The sequence below is a fragment of the Suncus etruscus genome, chromosome 5 (genome assembly GCF_024139225.1).
Source record: "Suncus etruscus isolate mSunEtr1 chromosome 5, mSunEtr1.pri.cur, whole genome shotgun sequence".
Lineage (NCBI taxonomy): Eukaryota > Metazoa > Chordata > Mammalia > Eulipotyphla > Soricidae > Suncus > Suncus etruscus.
The window spans coordinates 24,147,104-24,166,842 of record NC_064852.1 but is presented as its reverse complement, the minus strand read 5'-3'; the positions used below and the strand labels follow the sequence as shown (position 1 = coordinate 24,166,842).

Sequence of the window (19,739 nt, the reverse complement as noted above, 5' to 3'; positions counted from 1 at the left end):
CGACTTCTGAGCGCATAGCCAGGAGTAACCCCTGAGTGTTACCGGGTGTGGCTCCCCCCAAAAAATTTAATGAATTTAATGTCTCTATCATGGCATGAATTTTAGAAATATTACCGGTTATCACGTAAGGGGTACAATTAACGTCCACAAACGGGCCTCTTGGCTAAAATATTTCTTGGGGATATCAGCTCACTGCTCCAGGAAAATCCGTTGATACATCTGGTGGGCCTGCTGAATTCCCCTAAAATGGAGGTGTCTAAGTGGCAAGAGACAATAGAAATAAGGGCCAGGGGGCTGGAGAGATAGCATGGAGGTAGGGCTTTGCCTTGCATACAGAAGGATGGTGGTTCAAATCCCGGCATCCCATATGGTCCCCCGAGCATGCCAGAATCGATTTCTGAGTGTAGAGCCAGGAGTAACCCCTGAGCGCTGCCGGGTGTGACCCAAAACAAAACAAAATAAAACAAAACAAAACAGAAATGAGGGCCAGGAAGACTAGTTTAGTGTAAGAAGCTCATCACAAGTAATGGAGCAGTGCAGTTAGGGTAGAGAAGGGAACATTGTTACAAAGATAGCTGGAACTGATCACTCTGCACAAGAACTGGGTGCTGAACAGAGATAAAAGAGATAGGCACAGTATTCTTCATTAGCTTCAAACCACAGTGTCTAAGAGGAAAGATGGGGAGAGGAGAGAGATAGAAAAAAAGAAGAGTAAAATATTTGCTGGCGTATAAGACGACCCCCTAATTTTACAGTTAAAACCTAGGTTTAGGCCTATATTCGCTGTATAAGACAGAACATCCCTGTGCTGCAACTGTATGTGCCACAGTGAGCCAAAGGTTCAAAGGTTATACTGTCATAGGCTTCCTCTTTGACTCTGGCCAATCTGAGCAGGCTTTTTACAGTGTAGATTCGGGTCCAGGACATTGTCTAATTTGCATGCATAAACAGCCTGCTTGGATTGGCCGAGTTAGAGAGGTGGTCCGAGCAGCCTTGCAGTGATTCGTGCAGGATCCAATTGGAAAATTCGTTTTGTGGCAATATCCAGATGATTTTCGTTTAGCGGCATATTGAAACATTTTTTGGGATATACTCGGCATATAGGACGACCCCCGATTTTCAGTTGACTTTTTTTCTCATTTCAAAAGTCGTCTTATACGCCGGCAAATACGGTACCTACCACAGAGTCAGGCATAGGGCGGGTGGGAAGGAAACTAGGGTCATTGGTGACAGGAAATATGCAAGGTTGAAGAGTGGTGTACATTTTAAGACAAACTCAATACTGAACAACTTTGTAAGTTTTATTTAAATATTGTTTAAATAAAAGGAATAAAAAGACCAAATACAAAAGAATAGTACAATAGAGAAGTACATTAGGAAATGGGAAAACATTCCATGTCCATGAATTAGAAGAATTAGCAATTACTGTCCTAACCCAGGCATTAAAAAATTTCATGGAAATTAAAAAAAAAAAACAATCTGAAAAATCAATGAAAGCAAAAGTTGGTTCTTTGAAAAAATAAACGAGATTGATAAACCACTAGCAAAACTCACAAAGAAACAGAGAGAGGGAAACATAATAAAATGCATTACAAATGAAAAGGATGAGATCACTACAGATACTACAGAGATTCAAAAGGTAATCAGAGACTACTTTGAAAAACTATGCCATGAAATATGAGAACCTGGAAGAAATGGATAAATTCTTGGACTCCTACAATCTTCCACGGTTAAACCAGGATGGCCTAGCATTATCTAAATAGGTCCATCACTACAGAGGAAATTAAAAGAGTAAGCAAAAGTCTTCCTAAAAACAAAAGCCCAGGCCCAGATAGATTCCAAAACGAATTCTTTCAAACCTTTCTAGAGGAACTACTCTCAATCCTTTACAGGCTCTTTCAGGAAATTGAAATATCAGGATCACTCCCAAATAATTTTATAAGCTAAAATCACCCTGATACCAAAACCAGACAGAGATGTTGCAAGAAAAGAAAACTACACACCAATATATCCCTGATGAACACAGATGCAAAGATCCTCAACAAAATTCTGGCAAATAGGTTTCAATGCTCATCAAGGAGGTCATACACCACGGCCAAGTAGGATTCATTTCTTAAAAAAAAAAAAAAAAAATTAAATGTGGGGTCAGAGAGATAGCATGGAGGTAAGGCATTTGCCTTGCATGCAGAAGGGCGGTGGTTTGAATCCCAGCATCCCATATGGTCCCCTATGCCTACCAGGAGCAATTTCTGAGCATAGAGCCAGGAGTAACCTCCGAGCACCGCTGGGTGTGACCCAAAAACCAAAACCAAAAACAAACAAAAAAAGAAATTTCAATGTAATCCACATCAAAATTCTAATGATAGTTTTCAAAGTCCTTGAACGAACTTTATTACAATTTCTATGAAACTGGAACTGGAGCCGTGACACAAGTAGTAGGGCATTTGCCTTGCACACACTAACCTAGGATGAACCAAGTTTCCATCCCCCAGAGTCCCATATGGTCCCCCAAGCCAGGAACGATTTCTGAGCACATAGCCAGGAATAATCCCTGAGAGTCACCAGGTGTGACTCCCACGGGTGGCCCAAAAAGCAAAAAAAAAAAAAAAAAAAAAAGTAAAATTTTTATGAAACTATAAAACTTTCTGAATAACCAAAGCTATTCAGAGAAGAAAGAGATGGGGATATTGCATTTCCTGACTTTAAACTTTACAATCAAGCTATAATAATTAGATGCATGGTACTGTAATAATAGACTCAGACCAGAATTGAGACCATAGATAAACCCTTATTTGTATTTAATCTATGTTATCTATCTGTGATAACCCTTAAAGATAGTTATCTATGATTAATCATTATATATTATCCATTTATTGTGTTTTTGTTTTAGTTTGGTTTAGGTACCATATCTAGCAGTGCTCAGGGCTTATTCATGGCATTGTGCTTAGGATTCACCTATAGCTGTACTTAAGGGACATATACAGCACATATGGAGTCTTCTTTTTCTTTATTTTGTTTTGTTTTGGGCCACACCTGGTGGTGCTCAGTAGCTTATTCCTAGCTCTGTATTCAGAAATTATTCCTGGTGGTGCTTGGGGACCATATAGGATTCCAGGGATTCAACCTGGATCAGCCACATGCAAGGCAAGCATCCTTGCTGTAGTATGGTTCCAGAATTTGTGAGTTGTACTTTATAATTGCCCATGTAACTTTTATTTGAAGTATAGTGGTACTCAATTTTTATTTGAAATATAAATTTGAAATGTACTCAAGTCAATTTATATTTCAAGCCACGTTTATTTTTGGGGGCTGAGAATAGCACAGTAGGTAAGGCATTTATCTTGCACACAGCCGACCCAGGTTTGATCCTTGACATCCATATGGACCCCCAAGCACTGTCAGGAATGAGTCCTGAGGGTAGAACCAGGAGTAACCACTGAGCACCCTAGATGTGGTCCAACTCCCCCCACCCCCCCCAAAAAAAAAAAAAAAACACCGAACCTATTTCTGGGCCTGGGACAATTGCCTTGTGAGTGTAACTCATTGTATTCAATCCCTGACTTTGCCACCCATGTCAAGTGTAACACTAGTGGTTCTGACTCCTGGTTCCACAAGCTATTTCCCATTGCTCCACAGCCAGGTGTATGCTGGCACTTCAGCACAGGGGTGTACTCCTCAGTGGCCATCACACCTGACACATGTGCAAATCCTATAGCCTTGAAATGAGCACTGTAGGGAAAAATGTGTGTGATACCACTAAAGAGCATGAACTCTGGCCAAGGATCATTCATTTGTAGAGTGATTGTCTTGCATCGCACACACAGAGCATTGTGCACAAATATAAAAGTACAACTCACAAGGCCTGGAGCGATAGTACAGAGAGAAGGGTGTTTGTTTGCTTTGCGTAGATGGCTGTCCCTGATTTACCACCAGGAATGATTACTGAGTGCAGAACCAGGAATGAAACCTGAACATTGCCTGGTGTGGGGCCTGGGTGATAGTATAGTGGGTGGGAAATTTTCCTTACATGTGGCCAGCCCAGGTTCGATCCCTGGCTTTATAGATCATCCCTCAAGTACTGCTAGGATTATTTCTGAGTGTAGCAAGGAGTAACACCTGAGTATTGCTGACTTGGAGAGAGAGAGAGAGAGAGAGAGAGAGAGAGAGAGAGAGAGAGAGAGAGAGAGAGAGAGAAAGAGAGAGAGAGAGAGAATTGAGCACTGAGGAACTTTTTGAACACTGTAGACTGATATATATATATACATTCATATATATACATATATATGCATATATTTTTTTTTTCCAGCCAGCACCACACCCAGGAAAGTGTGCAGTTCTCATCACAGAGCACTCCAACAAGGGGAGGGATAGATGAGGATTGCTTCCTTTGAAGGATTAATAGTACATTATTTCTGCCTCTGAAGTGGGTCTAGCTGTCTGCCTACATGTTACTAAATGGAAAAAGGGTGAAGAAAATATTTCTCAGACTTGATTCCCAGTTAAGATTGTGTATATGTAAAATTCTATACCTTTAAGCGACCCTTTAGAGGAAATTGAACTTTTCCTATAGTCATAAATGTGAACACAACTAACAGTGGTATTAACAAAAATCACAATTGTTTAGCACTATTTTATCTATCATCACTGCTTTGAAATGATTTGTTAGACCTTTTCCAGCAAATCATTGAAAGCACTAAGGAAGCTTATATTCTTATGTTATAAATAAATTTAAAAATATTTGATATATAGACACCCACATCCCACAGCCACCACTCGGTGGATAATCGTCCAACTCCAGAGATTTATATTTTTCTCAAATACAGATACAAGCTAAGTTGTGATACAAGGATAGGTGGGCACATGCCAACCTCACATTCACAGACACTGACCGAGATTCCTGGCTGGTTATCAGTGGTCGGCAACCTGTGGCTTGCGAGCCACATGTGGCTCTTTACACTTTTAATTTGGCTCTTCTGTGTGCAGGGCAGCTGCTCCAGGAGTCAGGACTCTGCTCCTAACCTCTGTCAGTGCACATCCTGTGTGGCTCTCAAAATAAATTTCTTTTTTTTTTTTTTTTGTTTTTGTTTTTGGGCCACACCTGGCATTGCTCAGGGGTTACTCCTGGCTGTCTGTTCAGAAATAGCTCCTGGCAGGCACAGGGGACCATATGGGACATCGGGATTTGAACTAACCACCTTTGGTCCAGGATCAGCTGCTTGCAAGGCAAACGCCGCTGTGCTATCTCTCCAGGCCCTCAAAATAAATTTCAATCGTGGTTTTGGCGAGATTTGGCTTAGTTGAAAAAATAGGTTGCCGACCACTGGTTAGTTTATTGCTCATATACATTGTCGGAGGTCAGGCTGACGTGGGGAAATAGAGCCTACCAACATTCCCAGAAGAAAAGAGGCCTGGGGAGGCACAGAAACTGATACTGATTGATGCCTATGGTGCTCCCATAAATACTCTCTATGTCCGCTCTCCCATATCTGGGCCTGGTGGACGTGCTTATCTAGGGCGGCCTTGATCTAGTTGAATTATGTTACTTGTGTTATGCGAAATGTGTATCCTTTGCTGTTTCCTGAGGCTAACTGAACAATGTGTATGATGTCAATGACACCATACAAAAACTCTACAGACAGCAAGCTCGGGGCCTAACCTACATCCTGCTGGTCAGGAGTGGTTGGACCCTAGCATGCTGGCTTAATAAACCCCTCTTTGTGACTTGCATTGCCAAGTGGTCTCTTTGTCTTATCACTGAGCTGCTAGCACAAACCCAACAGTGAAAACCCATGAGTACACTGAAATATACAGAAATGAGTTCAGCTGAAATCTCCGGGGGCACTGTCGGAAAAGGGGGGAGCTGAGTCCTACTCCTGCTGTAACCCTGGCAGCCTCACTCAAACTCCACAAGTGCTGCCACATGAAAGGCCCAACCAACTTCACTGTTCTAGGAATAATCTCTACCAACATACCAAATTGACAAAAACACCACTTATATTGTTTTGGGAATAAAATCTCTGGGATCTTCTTCAAGTGAGGGCAGGCAGTCTTACCCCCACTTCTCTGTACTTTGGGAAGCCACCACAGCCACACTCACATCCCATGGAACTTTGCTATGTCAACTTATTGAACCACAGCTTCACTGATCCTAGAATTCCTTAGGTATGTGGCCACATATGCTGCTGCGTGACACCTCGAAATTCCAAATTTCTCAATATTTCTCAATATTTCTTCCATTTTTCAATAAAAACCACCTAAGCTCGACAAAACAAAACCAGTAACAGCATGCTCAACTAGTAACAAACAGCTTAATAAACCTTCAGAGCCCTTGAGAGCCCTGTGGGATATAGAACCATTTTCACAAATTTTCTTTTACTGAAGGTTTTTTTTTTTTTTTTTTTTTTTTTATTTTTGGGCCATACCCGGTGGTGCTCAGGGTTACTCCTGGCTGTCTGCTCAGAAATAGCTCCTGGCAGGCACAGGGGACCATGCACAGGGGACACCGGGATTTGAACCAACCACCTTTGGTCCTGGATCGGCTGCTTGCAAGGCAAACGCTGCTGTGCTATCTCTCCGGGCCCTGAAGGTTTTGTTTTGATAATTACATTACCATTTAGTTGTAACAAGTAATATAAAGTAAATTATTTTGTGCTTGCAGACAAGGGGGCAGACTTGAAGGTGTGTGGGGAAAAAGGGGGGGAGGGAATGTTATATTGATGGTGGGATTGGTGTTGGAACACTGAATGTCAGAAACAATTGTATTACCAACTACTTTGTAAACCACTGCTTTTTTTTGTTTGTTTTTATTTATTTATTTATTTATTTATTTATTTATTTAGCTTTTGGATCACACCTGGCAACGCTCAGGGGTTACTCCTGGCTCTACGCTCAGAAATTGCTCCTGGCAGGCTTGGGGGACCACATGGGATGCTGGGATTCAAACCACTATCCTTCTGCATGCAAGGCAAACACCCTACCACTTTGCTATCTCTCCAGCCCCACTGCGTTTAAATGAAGTAATAGTTTAAGAATATTGACGGGGCTGGTGAGGTGGTGCTAGAGGTAAGGTGTCTGCCTTGCAAGTGCTAGCCAAGGAAGGAACACGGTTCGATACCCCGGCATCCCATATGGTCCCCCCAAGCCAGGGGCAATTTCTGAGGGCTTAGCCAGGAGAAACCCCTGAGAATCAAACGGGTGTGGCCGAAAAAAAAAAAAGAATATTGACACAAGTCTTTTTCTTTTTTTACACAATTCTTAATTTAGCTAGTTTTCTTTATGAATTGCATATATTATCTCATATTTTAAAACATTTGAGTGGGTCCATAGGTTTCACTTTTCTGTCAAAGTATCTGAAACACAAAAAGACTTAAGAACTTCTCCTGAGTTTAATTTTTCCCACCACCCTCCTCCTACTTTCCTCTGTCTACCTGTTGGGTTATTTTTTTTTTCTCCTGAATCTATGTTCTCTTCCTAATCTCTCTTCTCCTGAACTAATTTACATGCTAATGAATCATACCCTACAGGTTGTAAAACATTTAGTCACTGAATATAGAAATAGTTGTGAATGAGAGAGTTCTGTGTACATACTTAATAGACCACTTATTTTGTAAGTCTTCATAAGGCAAGGCCCCATACTCTGTACTTTTTGTGTATAAATTATTACTGTTTATGTTTGTGAAGGTGATAGATGATATCAGACTATCTCAATCTGATCTCTTCATAGGAGGCCTATAGTAATGATTTATTTTGATATGAGATCTAAGAAAATCGCTCTGGCTTCTAACAATTGGATAAATGTGCCATTATTCTCCTGTCTTTCCAGGCTCACACCCCCACCTTTCTCTGCTCCAATACCTACCTTATTTCCTCTCTCCCCCTTTTCTTTCTCCTCTGCTGCCACCTCAGTGAGCTCTTCTTTTTGATATTATTTTAATTTGTCTTTTGTGTTACACCCAGAAGTACTCAGGGATCACTGCTATTGAAGCATAGGGGACTATAATGGGTACCAGTGATTGAACCAAATTCAACGGGTGCAAGCAAGAGCCTTATCCATTGTACTATCTCCCCCTAACTACCCATTGTAAGGGACTCTTCTTCCAGAAGCCAAGCAGTAACAACTCTGGCTAGACAGCATTTTTTCTTTAGACAGGGTTTAATAGGGGACAGGCAGGATAGAGAAGCCCAGGTTCTTACAGCAGAAATCACTAGTCCAGTAATCCAGTCAGCATCCAGAAGAAACAGTTAGGAATAATAGGAAAACATGACTTTACAGGTATATGACAACATCCCTTTCATTTGTGTTTACATTTGTTTCTCTGGCTCTGGTAATTCATTACAAGTCCAGTTACTTTCTTTCCTTTTAATATTATCTTTATATTAGTGAGAAATATTTTCACTTTTCCAGATGATTTTGAGTTCAGAAGAATCTCTTTGAATCATTGGTTATGCTATTTTCTCATAGATAATAAAATGCATTATGACTCTAATTCAGTAATACACCTTATATTTCAGTTGACAAGGAGATGAAGCAAAAAATAAGGGAAAAATCTATTTTACAAGCCCAAGAAAGAGCAAAAGAAGTGACAGAAGCAAAAGGTGCAGCAAAGAGGGAAGATCAAAAATATGCACTAAATGTCATGATGAAGGTAAGTTTTTGATACCAAGGAAAGTCTCAGTGTGATAGCAGTAAATCAGGTGATTTCCTACAAAAATCACCACTCATTCACTGACCTACATCTCAATCCCTAAAAGTGATAGGTTTTCTTTTTTTATTGTTTGTTTTTGTCCACACTAGCAATGGTAAGGAGTTACTGCTGGCTGTGCACTCAGGTATCTCTCCTAGTGTTACTTGGGGAAACCCTTTGGGATGTCAGAGATAGAATCTGGGTTGACTCTATGCAAGGCCAATATCTTACCCTCTGTGCTATCTCTTAGAGCCCCAAACTGATCATTCTTAAGTACTAGTAATAGGGTCCAGAATGATAGCGCACTGGTAGGGCATTTGCCTTGCATGCAGCTCTCCCAGAAAGGACTTCAATTCAATTCCCAGCATCCAATATGGTCCCCCAAGCCAGGAGTGATTTCTGAGTGCATAGCCAGGAGTAATCCCTGAGCATCACTGGGTGTGACCCGAAAACCAAAATAAATAAATAAATAAATAAAAGCAAGAATAATAGGGCTCGGAGAGATAGCACAGTGGCGTTTACCTTGCAAGCAGCCGACACAGGACCTAAGGTGGTTGGCTTGAATCCCGGTGTCCCATATGGTCCCCTGTGCCTGCCAGGAGCTATTTCTGAGCAGACAGCCAGGAGTAACCCCTGAGCACCGCTGGGTGTGACCCAAAAACCAAAAAAAAAAAAAAAAAAAAAAGGCAAGAGTAATAGTTCTTATAAAAATGATCAGTGGAAAATGTGTTGTGTTAATCATATTTCAATTGTACGCTAGTCAAGAAGTTAATGTGGAAGCATTGATTTAGAATTCTAGTCATAGTCATTTGAACCCTAACACCACCAGAAGAAAATTCTGTAGTCTTCCACTGGTCTTAGGCTTCCCATATCCATCTGCATGGAATTGTCTTGGCTATTGGTTTTTATGTTCTGTTTCGCATCACTTCTCTCTAGATACTATTTTATTCCCTACCTTACCATTTCAGAAATTTTATTTTCATGTCACTGAGAGTTAACTGTGCTAAGATCATGGCTCTTCTTCATCACTTGTTATTAAATAAAATCTACCATGTGACTGAAAAAAAAAAGATCAGTGGAGGGGTGTGAGTGGAGGTGGGTCATGCAGTAGGACAGAAAAAAGACCACTATGATAATAAAAGTTGGAAATGACCAGTTCAGACAAGAACTAGGAATGGAAAGGAAGTAAAGTGATATGCATGATAATTGAACCTGAGTTGGCTGCATGTAAGGCAAGTACCCTACCAGTTACATTATCACTTTATGCAGAACTTAACATAATTTTTATTGGGCCCGGAGAGATAGCACAGCGTGTTTGCCTTGCAAGCAGCCGATACAGGACCAAAGGTGGTTGGTTCGAATCCCAGTGTCCCATATGGTCCCCCGTGCCTGCCAGGAGCTATTTCTGAGCAGACAGCCAGGAGTAACCCCTGAGCACCGCCGGGTGTGGCCCAAAAACCAAAAAAATAAAAAATAAAAAATAATAATTTTTATTATAACACCCTGATTTACCAAGTTGTTCATATACAGTTGTTTTAGGCATTAAATATTCAAACACCAATCCCACCACCAGTATGAACTTCCTTCATAATCTCCCACAGTCTCCCACCTGCCACCATAGCCTACCTCCCTGCAGGCACAAATAAATTTATTTCATATTATTTGTTAAAACACAAAGGCAAATGGAATTATAAAAATTTAGATTGACGGGCCCGGAGAGATAGCACAGCGGTGTTTGCCTTGCAAGCAGCCGATCCAGGACCAAAGGTGGTTGGTTCGAATCCCGGTGTCCCATATGGTCCCCCGTGCCTGCCAGGAGCTATTTCTGAGCAGACAGCCAGGAGTAACCCCTGAGCACCGCCGGGTGTGGCCTAAAAAACAAAAAACAAAAAAAAAATTTAGATTGACAAGGATCAATTTGAAATAATTGTTATATCTCTCCATGGTGCCTAAGGATTTACTGTGCTATAGTTAATGCTGTCAAGTGTCAGATTTGTTCATGTTGGGGGCAGAGTCTGTAGGAAAACTGATGTCACTGGTGAAGGGATGGAATTGGAGATTGGAACACTGTATTACTGAAATCCTTTTATGAACAACCATGTAAATCAGTGTCTAAATTAAAAGAAATCTCTTTTCCATGACTTCTTCTTTATGTTCTATGCCTTACCTTGGACAGTTAGTTCCATTCTGGTGAATGTATTCTTTAGCTTCTATGTTTCTTTTTATTTTTTCCCTATCATTATTTCTTTGAGTTTATTGATTCTCTTTTCCAATGATTCAGTTCAGTGAACTTCAAGAGGATTTATCTCTGATTTAATACTGGAGCAGCATTGGAAGTCCTTCCCTGTGCTGCTGCTGCTTCTGCTTCTTTTGTTTTTGTATGTGAACCACACCTAGTTGTACTCAGGGTTTACCCCTGGCTATACCCTAGCTATGCACTTAGAGATCACTCCTGTTGGGCTTGGGGGATCATTTAGGGTGCTGGGGATTGGTCTCTGGGTTGGCTGCATGCAATTCAAGTACTTTATATGCTATACTGTTTCTCCAGTCCCTTTCCCTGTGTCTTTGTTCCCCTCTATTGATGAGCTCCTTTGTTGTTGGGCTGGCTTTTTTTCTTTCATTAATCCTAATTTCATTATTTAGTGGAAGCTAAGCATGAAGATCCAGGTGCTCTGAGCAACAATCTGGCACTCCTTTTCTCAGTGTCAGTCTATTGCCTCTGACTACCAATGTGCAGCCATGAATTCTTTGAAAAGATTTTTTTGTGTGTCTATTTTAGGCCACCCCTGGTGGCACTCAGGGCTTACTCCTAGCTCAGGGGTCACTCCTGGTAAGCTCAGGGGATCATATGGGGTACAGATATTGAACTCTGGTTGGCCCTGTGTAAGGTAAATGCTCTACTACTCTGACTCTGGAATAATTTCTTAAATGCTTGCAAGATCAGTCTAATGCTCATAGCTTTGATTTGTGTGTACCTGGATAACAGGGACCATGTGCCCCCCTTACCTTCTACCTGCCATATATAGCATCATGGTCTAGCTGACATGGATTTTCTCTGGCCCAGGTTCAGTTGCTGGTGTCTGGCAGTCAATGTTATCAATTTTTCAACTGACTCAGGCAGTGACTCAAGATTGTAGTCACGTGTTCCTAAAAACAGCTGTGCAGTAAACTGATCATGTTAGCTGCAGGAGGATTTTTGCATACCAGTTCAGGGATGCCTGCTTCCAACCATGACCCAATAGGTGGGGCTCCCCTCCAGGATTTTGATACCTATTGAAAAGTCATATTCTCTAGGAGATTGGTTGAGGTTTGCTTCCCACCGAGCTCCCAGACAGGAAAGGCAGTTCCCATTCCCTTGTTTGATTAGATCCAGTTGTAGAGATCCACAGGAAATAATTCACACAGGGAAGAGATACAAGAATGGGTTCAGAAAATTCAGTGCTCAAGCAAGGAATTCAAACCACCCGAGCTTTCTGCTCCTAAGATGGAGCACAGCTAAGTGGAAGAAGACCAAAGAATGAGTCCCTGCTTTCCTCAGACTTCTGCTTTCATTGACAAGAATCAGGTCCCACTCTAGGGTGGGAGAAGAATACCAAGTAAGGGATCATCTAATATACTATCACCAGATCACACCCTAGGGTGGAATACAATTATCGATTAGGATAGGATCAGGAACCCAACACCTATTGCAGCCTCTAAATTAGTTTTCGCAGGAAAAGCTATGGCCCCAGGACATCTACACCCTGTATCTGTCAGTACTGGCTACCCTTTAGTTCCTTTTCTGACACAGTAGCTACAGGCAGAAACAACTTTTGTGGGCACTTTGTTTTCTTCAGTGCTGGTTGGAGAATAAGTCTAGTGCATCCACTTTGGAGGAGCTGCTTTTGGTTAATGAACTACAACTAATAGATTTTTGTGGCAACTGGAACCTGAAAGGCAGTGCCTGTCAGGCCAGTGCTGAGCCTGTGAGCCTGTGGGGGTGAAACTGTGGCTGTGCCATGATGAACAGTCTAAAAATGACCCCTGTGGACAGGGCAGAGATTGACCCTTATGGGCAGGGCACAGGTTGATTCTCCTGTACAGGCCAGAGACTGACCCCTGTGAGCCACTGAGACTGACCACTACATGTAGGTCTGAGCTGCAGTAATGTTGCACTTAAAAGTGTCCCTTTGGGGGCTGGAGAGATAGCATGGAGGTAAAACATTTGCCTTGCATGCAGAAGTATGGTGGTTGGATTCTCGGCATCCCATATGGTCCCCTGAGTATGCCAGGAGCAATTTCTGAGTATAGAGCCAAGAGGAACCCCTAAGCACTGCCGGGTGTGACCCAAAAACCAAAAAAAAAAAAAAAATGTCCCTTTGGTAGGGATTGTGCCATGCTTGAGCTGGTAGTGGCTGTGCAGTTGTTAGACTAGACAACCCTAGGTCTCTTTTTGACTTAGCAAGTGCTTCTAGGGAGCTGGGTTCTGCGGTTTGAGCACTAAGTTCCCTCCTGCCCTCAAGTGTGTCTAGTACCAGCTTGCCACATTTGTTTCCCTTTACTCTCTCAGACTGCCTTCCCACCTCCACCTCCACCCCCAAAGCACTATGGACTTGTCTGCTGTTCTGTCTTCCCCAGCATGGAGTCTTTCCAAGATAATAACTGTTTTCTCTAGTGCATTTTCTCAGTGAGAACCCTCATGTTATGCTCTGTTAAGTTTGTCTGTGTTCTCTGTGTGGATGCCACAGGGACACTCAAGGACAATTTATTTTATTTTATTTTGTCTTTTTTGGGTCATACCCAGTGGTGCTCACGGTTTTTTTCCTGACTCTGCGCTGAGGAATCACTCCTGGTGGACTCGAGGGACCATAGCGATACAGGGGATCGAACCTGGATCAGCATGCATGCAGGGCTAGTGCTCTACCTGCTGTACTATCACTCCAGGCCCAAGGACTATTTCTTTATGGCCATCTCAAATTATTATTCTCTGTCTCTGTCTCTCTTGTGTCTGTCTTTGTCTTTCTCTCTCTCTTTGCCTTCTTCTTAGATATTATCTGGTTGCTGGGGTCGGAATGGTGGCACAAGCGGTAAGCCTTGCACGAGCTTAACCTAGGACGGACAGTGGTTTGATCCCCCAGTGTTCCATATGGTCCTAAAGCCAGGAGCGATTTCTGAGCACATAGCCAGGAGTAACCTCTGAGTGTCACCCAGTGTGGCCCAAAAACAAAAACAAAACAAACAAACAAAGATGTTACCTGGTTGCATGGAGTACCTGCCTGTATGTCATGTATAAATTCATCGAGGTTAGGGGAGAAAATCCACAGACAATGGAAATTCTGGAAATAAAACATCTTTCCATGATACTCAAATAAGTGTGTGTTCTGCTAAGATTTTTATTTCAGTTCTTTTTTTCCCCAATGCTATTCTCATAGATTCATAATGAGAAAATTTAAAAGTAAAAGTTATTAGCTATTAGGGCTGAAGAGATTGCATAGCGGTAGGGCGTTTGCCTTGCATGTGGCCGACCTGGGAGGAACCCAGTTTGATTCCTGGCATCCTATATGGTTCTCCAGCCTGTCAGGGATGATTTCTGGGTGCAGAGCCAGGAGTAGCCCCTGAGCGCTGCAGGGTGTGGCCCAAAAACCAACCAATCAATCAATCAATAAAGTTTTCTTAAATAACTATTAGCTGGGCCAGGCGGTGGCGCTCGAGGTAAGGTGCCTGCCTTACCTGCGCTAGCCTAGGAGACGGACCGCGGTTCGATCCCCCGGCGTTCCATATGGTCCCCCAAGCCAGGAGCGACTTCTGAGCGCATAGCCAGGAGTAACCCCTGAGCGTCACCGGGTGTGGCCCAAAAACCCAAAAAAAAAAAAAAATAATAACTATTAGCTATTATGATATAGTTCTTTTATTAATGTTTCTTTTGGTTTTGGCTATAGCAGAGATCCTCAGGACTTATTCTGGGCTTTATGCTCAGGGCTCACTCCTGATGGGCTTGAGAGAACATATGGGGTCTGGGACTTGAATTCTGGTAGGCTATGTCTAAAGCAAGTGTCCTATCCATTTTACCCTTCTTTTTATGCTTTAATTGTTGTGAGCTTTTAAAATTTTATAGATTGAGGAAGAAGAAAGAAAAAGAATAGAGGATCTGAAAGAAAATGAGCGAATTAAAGCAACTAAAGAATTGGAAGCTTGGAAAGAATGTCAAAAGAAAACGGAAAAGCCAAAAAGAATTCCAAGAGAAGTGAAATTATGTCACCAAGAAAAGGAAATTGAAGATGAGAGAAAAGAAAAGAAACATAAATGTTTTCCTAAAAATTCAGCACCTAAAAAGCTTGATACCAAAGGTACAATATTATATATGTCACCATTTAATTTTTTGCAAGTCTATAATGGATATATCAAGACAAAATTATTATATTAACTCTAAGATTCTTCACCTGTGGTCGTGAAATTCTCATAAGATGATCACAGATTTGGTAGTCTTTTATGCTTCCTTTAGAAAGTTATGCATGAACGTGTTAATATATTACCAATGTATAATTAATGTATTATTAAATTTGTGTTCCATTCAGGACCAAAATCTTGTGGAATGGAGTATTGCCAGAAAAATTCATTTATTTCTTCAGCAAGAAGAAACTAGGAATTTCACTGAAAGATGTTTTTTCTTATATGACACAGGAAAAATGAGTATTATAAAGCAAGAATCATCAAATCTTCTGGCCTTTTATTAAAAATGTATAGGCGGGCCCGGAGCGATAGCACAGCGGTGTTTGCCTTGCAAGCAGCCGATACAGGACCAAAGGTGGTTGGTTCGAATCCCGGTGTCCCATATGGTCCCCCATGCCTGCCAGGAGCTATTTCTGAGCAGATAGCCAGGAGTAACTCCTGAGCACCGCCGGGTGTGGCCCCAAAACAAAAAAAAAAAACAAAAAAACAAAACAAAAAAATGTATAGGCAAGGAGCTAGTAAAATGATTCAGGAAAGGGGCCGGAGAGATAGCATGGAGGTAAGGCGTTTGCCTTTCATGCAGGAGGTCATCGGTTCGAATCCCGGCGCCCCATATGGTCCCCTGTGCCTGCCAGGAGCAATTTCTGAGCCTGGAGCCAGGAATAACCCCTGAGCACTGCCAGGTGTGACCCAAAAACCAAAAAAAAAAAAAAAAATGATTCAGGAAAATAGATGTAAACTTTGTATGTAGGAGGCCCAGCTTTGATCCCCAGCACTGCCTGGTCTTAGAACAACTTCTAAACATTTCTAAGTAGTTCTCAGCACGACTGGTATGACATAGAAACACTAACAAAAAATTAGAAAAATTTACCCATACTTTCATCAGTATTTGTTTCCTGCCACTGATTTCCCCAGTTACCCTTCATCATCCTATCCCCAAGCTCACCCCAGCCTGATTCTACCTTTTGTTGCTCTCTTACTTTTCTGTACTTCATCTCAAGCTCACTGATTTGGTCCTCAGCAGTTGATACTCTGCTGGTGATGCCTTTCAATGAATTTTTTGTTTTGCCTATCAACTTTTTCAGGTATGACTTTTCATTTCTACTCTTATATCCTCCTGTGTTTTATTAACTGTTCCATTGTTTATTTGAGCTCATTTCCACTCTGAACTCTATTTCAGATAGATTATATAGGAGATTACTACTGACATGGTCCACAGGATTTCAATCTTCATCCACAAATTGTAGTGTGATTTTCTGCTACTTTACCATGGATTCTTTTGTAGTCTTGAGATGCTTCTTTCCCTTGTCACTGTCTTACCCACTGCTAGAGAGATCTCAGAAGAGTTTATGCGGGTGAGGAATTATCTTGTTACCCCATAAATCGCCACCTTGTAGGGAACCCATGCACTTGTGTGGGTGGGCTTTAAGTTTGTTTGGGCAGGGCAGGTAGCTCCAGCTATGGGCATTTGCCTTGGATGTCAGCCTCCTGCTTGCTGCAAATCTATACTCCATCTTGATTTTCTGTTCTTAATCAATATCAGAGGGGATCAAATTATTTTCTATGGAGTAGATAGGCTGTTGCCTAGAGGCTTGCTTCCCTGTGGAGCTATGGAAGGATGCTGTCAGGATGAAACATGATGAGTATTGTGCATTCCTGCCTCTGCACCAGACCTTTCAACTGAGGCACTTTCTTTTATATATATATAACATATATTGCTCTGTGGTTTACAGTATTGTTGTGATATAAGATTTTATACATAGAACTTTATACTTTTCAGCATCTCCTCCTCCCAGTTGCACGCTTCACTCCACCATAGATGTTGCCCTCTCCCAGTCCTATCCCCTAGTCCCCTCAAATGGCATATTTTCTATTGAATATTAGTTCTCATGTTCTTTGTTCCCATTGCCTTTGGGCATTTGTTATTCCCCCAGTGTGTTTCTTTATATCCTGTATCTGAGAGAGTTCCTTCTGTGTCACTCTTTCCTTCTGACTAATTTCCTCGGCCTCTAGCCTTGATTTCATTGATTGTCCTTGGTTGCTGAAGAATTTTTCACACCAGCACAAGAAATGCTTATAGAGAAGAGAAGACCCTTGTTACGGTGGTGCTGTGTTCCTTCCAATAGAATCAATGTGTTCCTTCCTATAGAATCAATGTGGAGTCACTTGGAGTCCCTTCCTGGGGCTGAGTGTAAACTGTCCACTGTGTGATTTAACAGAGAGGATCCCAGAAATGTAGCTGGGGTCATCAATAACATTGCAGGTGATTAACTGCCCTAGTTCCAATGATGGAGTTTCTATTTCTATTGTAAAAATGATTTCTGGTGTCTTTATATAGGATTTCAGAAGTAGTTTTAATGTGCTATTATTTTTAAGTCAATTTGATAATTAGTATTTAGAGATAAATTACTTACCCACTAATGTTTTAAAGGAAGAAATTCAGAAAATATATTCTCTGGGAAATTAAAGGAAGATAGCATTCCTGCTCCTCGTTCTGCTGGGAATATTAAAATCAACTTTACCCCACGAGTATTTCCAACTGCTCTTCGAGAATCACATGTAGCAGAAGAGGAAGAGGTATATCATATTTGTCAGTTGCGTTATCACATGTGAAAATATTTTGTCGTGTACTTTGATGTAATTTGGCTTTGGAACTGCACCCAGAGGTGATCAGTAACTTGTACTGGCTCTGTGCCTATGGATTACATCCAAAGATGATCAGGACACATTGTGGCACCATGGATTGAATTGGGGCCTCCCTTGTGCAAAACATGTGATCAGCGTTCTGAGCAGCCTTCCCAGGCCTGAATAGACTTTATTTTTAATCATTGAAACTTGATTGTTTGTTGTTTTTTGGGGGGGCCACACCCATTTGATGCTCAGGGGTTACTCCTGGCTAAGCGCTCAGAAATTGCCCCTGGGTTGGGGGGACCATATGGGATGCCGGGGGATCGAACCGTGGTCCTGCCTTGGCTAGCACTTGCAAGGCAGACACCTTACCTCTAGTGCCACCTCACCGGCCCCTAATCATTGAAACTTGAATTCTAGCCACGATTGTAGGTCAGTGTGAGGCCCCAGGTTTAAATCCTGAAACTTTAAAAAACTAAAAGCCCAGAATTGGTTCTAAATTTCTTAAGTATTCCTGTCACTTAAGATATTATTTCTTGGGGCTGGAATGATAGCACAGAGTTAGGGCATTTGCCTTGCACATGGCTGACCCAGGTTCAATCCCCAGCATCCCATACCTTATACTCCTGGCTCTGCATAGGTTCCCCAAGCCTACTCAGAGCCAAAAGTAACCCCTGAGCAGCACTGAGTGTAGCCCAAAAACCAAAAATATAAAAACAATACTATTTCAGGGGCTGGAGATTTAGTATAGCAGATAAGGCACCTTGCATATGGCTGATCTGAATTCAATCTCCTACATCCTATATATCTCCCTGAGCACTGCCAAGAGTGATTCCTAAGTGCAAATTACAAATTAGTAAAACCGGTTACTATTTTAATAAAAACAAAGATGTTACAAAGATGTTAAATACTTCTATGAATTTTCAGACATTTATATGAAATCAGCAGTATAATTTTTAAAAACATAAAAACTGGGAACAGAAATATTCAGTAGTAGAGCATTTGCCTTGCATGTAAGGAAGCTCTGAGTCTGATACCAGCACTGATCAAAAAAATTAATAAAGAAGAAAAACTGGAAGTTTTAAAAATCACTGTCATCGAGTCATATCCTACATTGCTGAGGATTCTGTAACAAAATACTCTAGATTGTGTGATTTAAATAACAGGCCTTGGTTTCTCCCATTTTCTCCTGAGTTAAGGTGGCTGAGAAGTCCAGCAAGGGGCGGGGGACAATTCTCTCTGGGTCTTCTCTCTCTTCCTCCTTCTCTCTCTCCTTCTTTCTCTCTCTCTCTTCTTTTATCCTCCCACCCCCCAAATTAACAAATGTTCCTTTAGGTCCAGCAAGAGGGGTTGGGGGAGGAGAGAATGTTTTCTCTGGGCCCTCTCTCTCTCTCCTCTTCTCTTTCTCCTTTTTCTCTCTTATCCTCTCTTCCCTCTCTATTTCCTTTACTCTTTTTCTTTCTTCTTTCTCCTTTTACTCTCTTATCCTCTCTCTTATTCTTTCTTTCTACTTAACAAAATTTCCTTTAGGTGGCTTCAAGCTATCATGACACAGACTCCCTTAAGCTCCTCAGCTCTTCTACTAAAGAATATGGCTTTCACAATGACAGGTTGCTTTGTACACTTTCCTTTCTCCAGAACTTTGTAGTAGCTCGATCATAACACATCAGTGATAGGAGCTGCTCCAGTCTTATTTATTTATTTATTTATTTATTTATTTATTTATTTATTTATTGTGGTTTTGGGCTACACCTGGAGACATTCAGGGTTACTCCTGGGTATGCGCTCAGAAATCGCTCCTGGTTTGGGGAACCATATGAGGTGCTGGGGGATCAACTGCTGTTCATCCTAGGTTAGTGGTGTGCAAGGCAAACACCCTACCACTTGCGCCACTGCTCTGGCACCTCCAATCTTATTTTTGGAAGCATTAACCCATGTCTGTTACTGACCAAGGTCCACAGTTTGTCAGGATTGACAGTTAGATAGAAACTTTGATTC

The 19,739-nt window shown here is 41.6% G+C and overlaps 1 protein-coding gene across 2 annotated transcripts in view; it reads left to right on the top strand.

Annotated features, from left to right (window-relative positions):
- Window positions 1-19,739, top strand: part of DNAAF4 (dynein axonemal assembly factor 4) — a 43,257-nt gene that overhangs the window by 9,830 nt on the left and 13,688 nt on the right. For both annotated transcript variants that reach the window (XM_049773685.1, XM_049773684.1), the window contains exons 3-5: window positions 8,512-8,645; window positions 14,779-15,010; window positions 17,545-17,690. In XM_049773685.1, coding sequence (XP_049629642.1) covers window positions 8,512-8,645; window positions 14,779-15,010; window positions 17,545-17,690 — 512 coding nt within the window. The remainder of the gene's footprint in view (window positions 1-8,511; window positions 8,646-14,778; window positions 15,011-17,544; window positions 17,691-19,739) is intronic.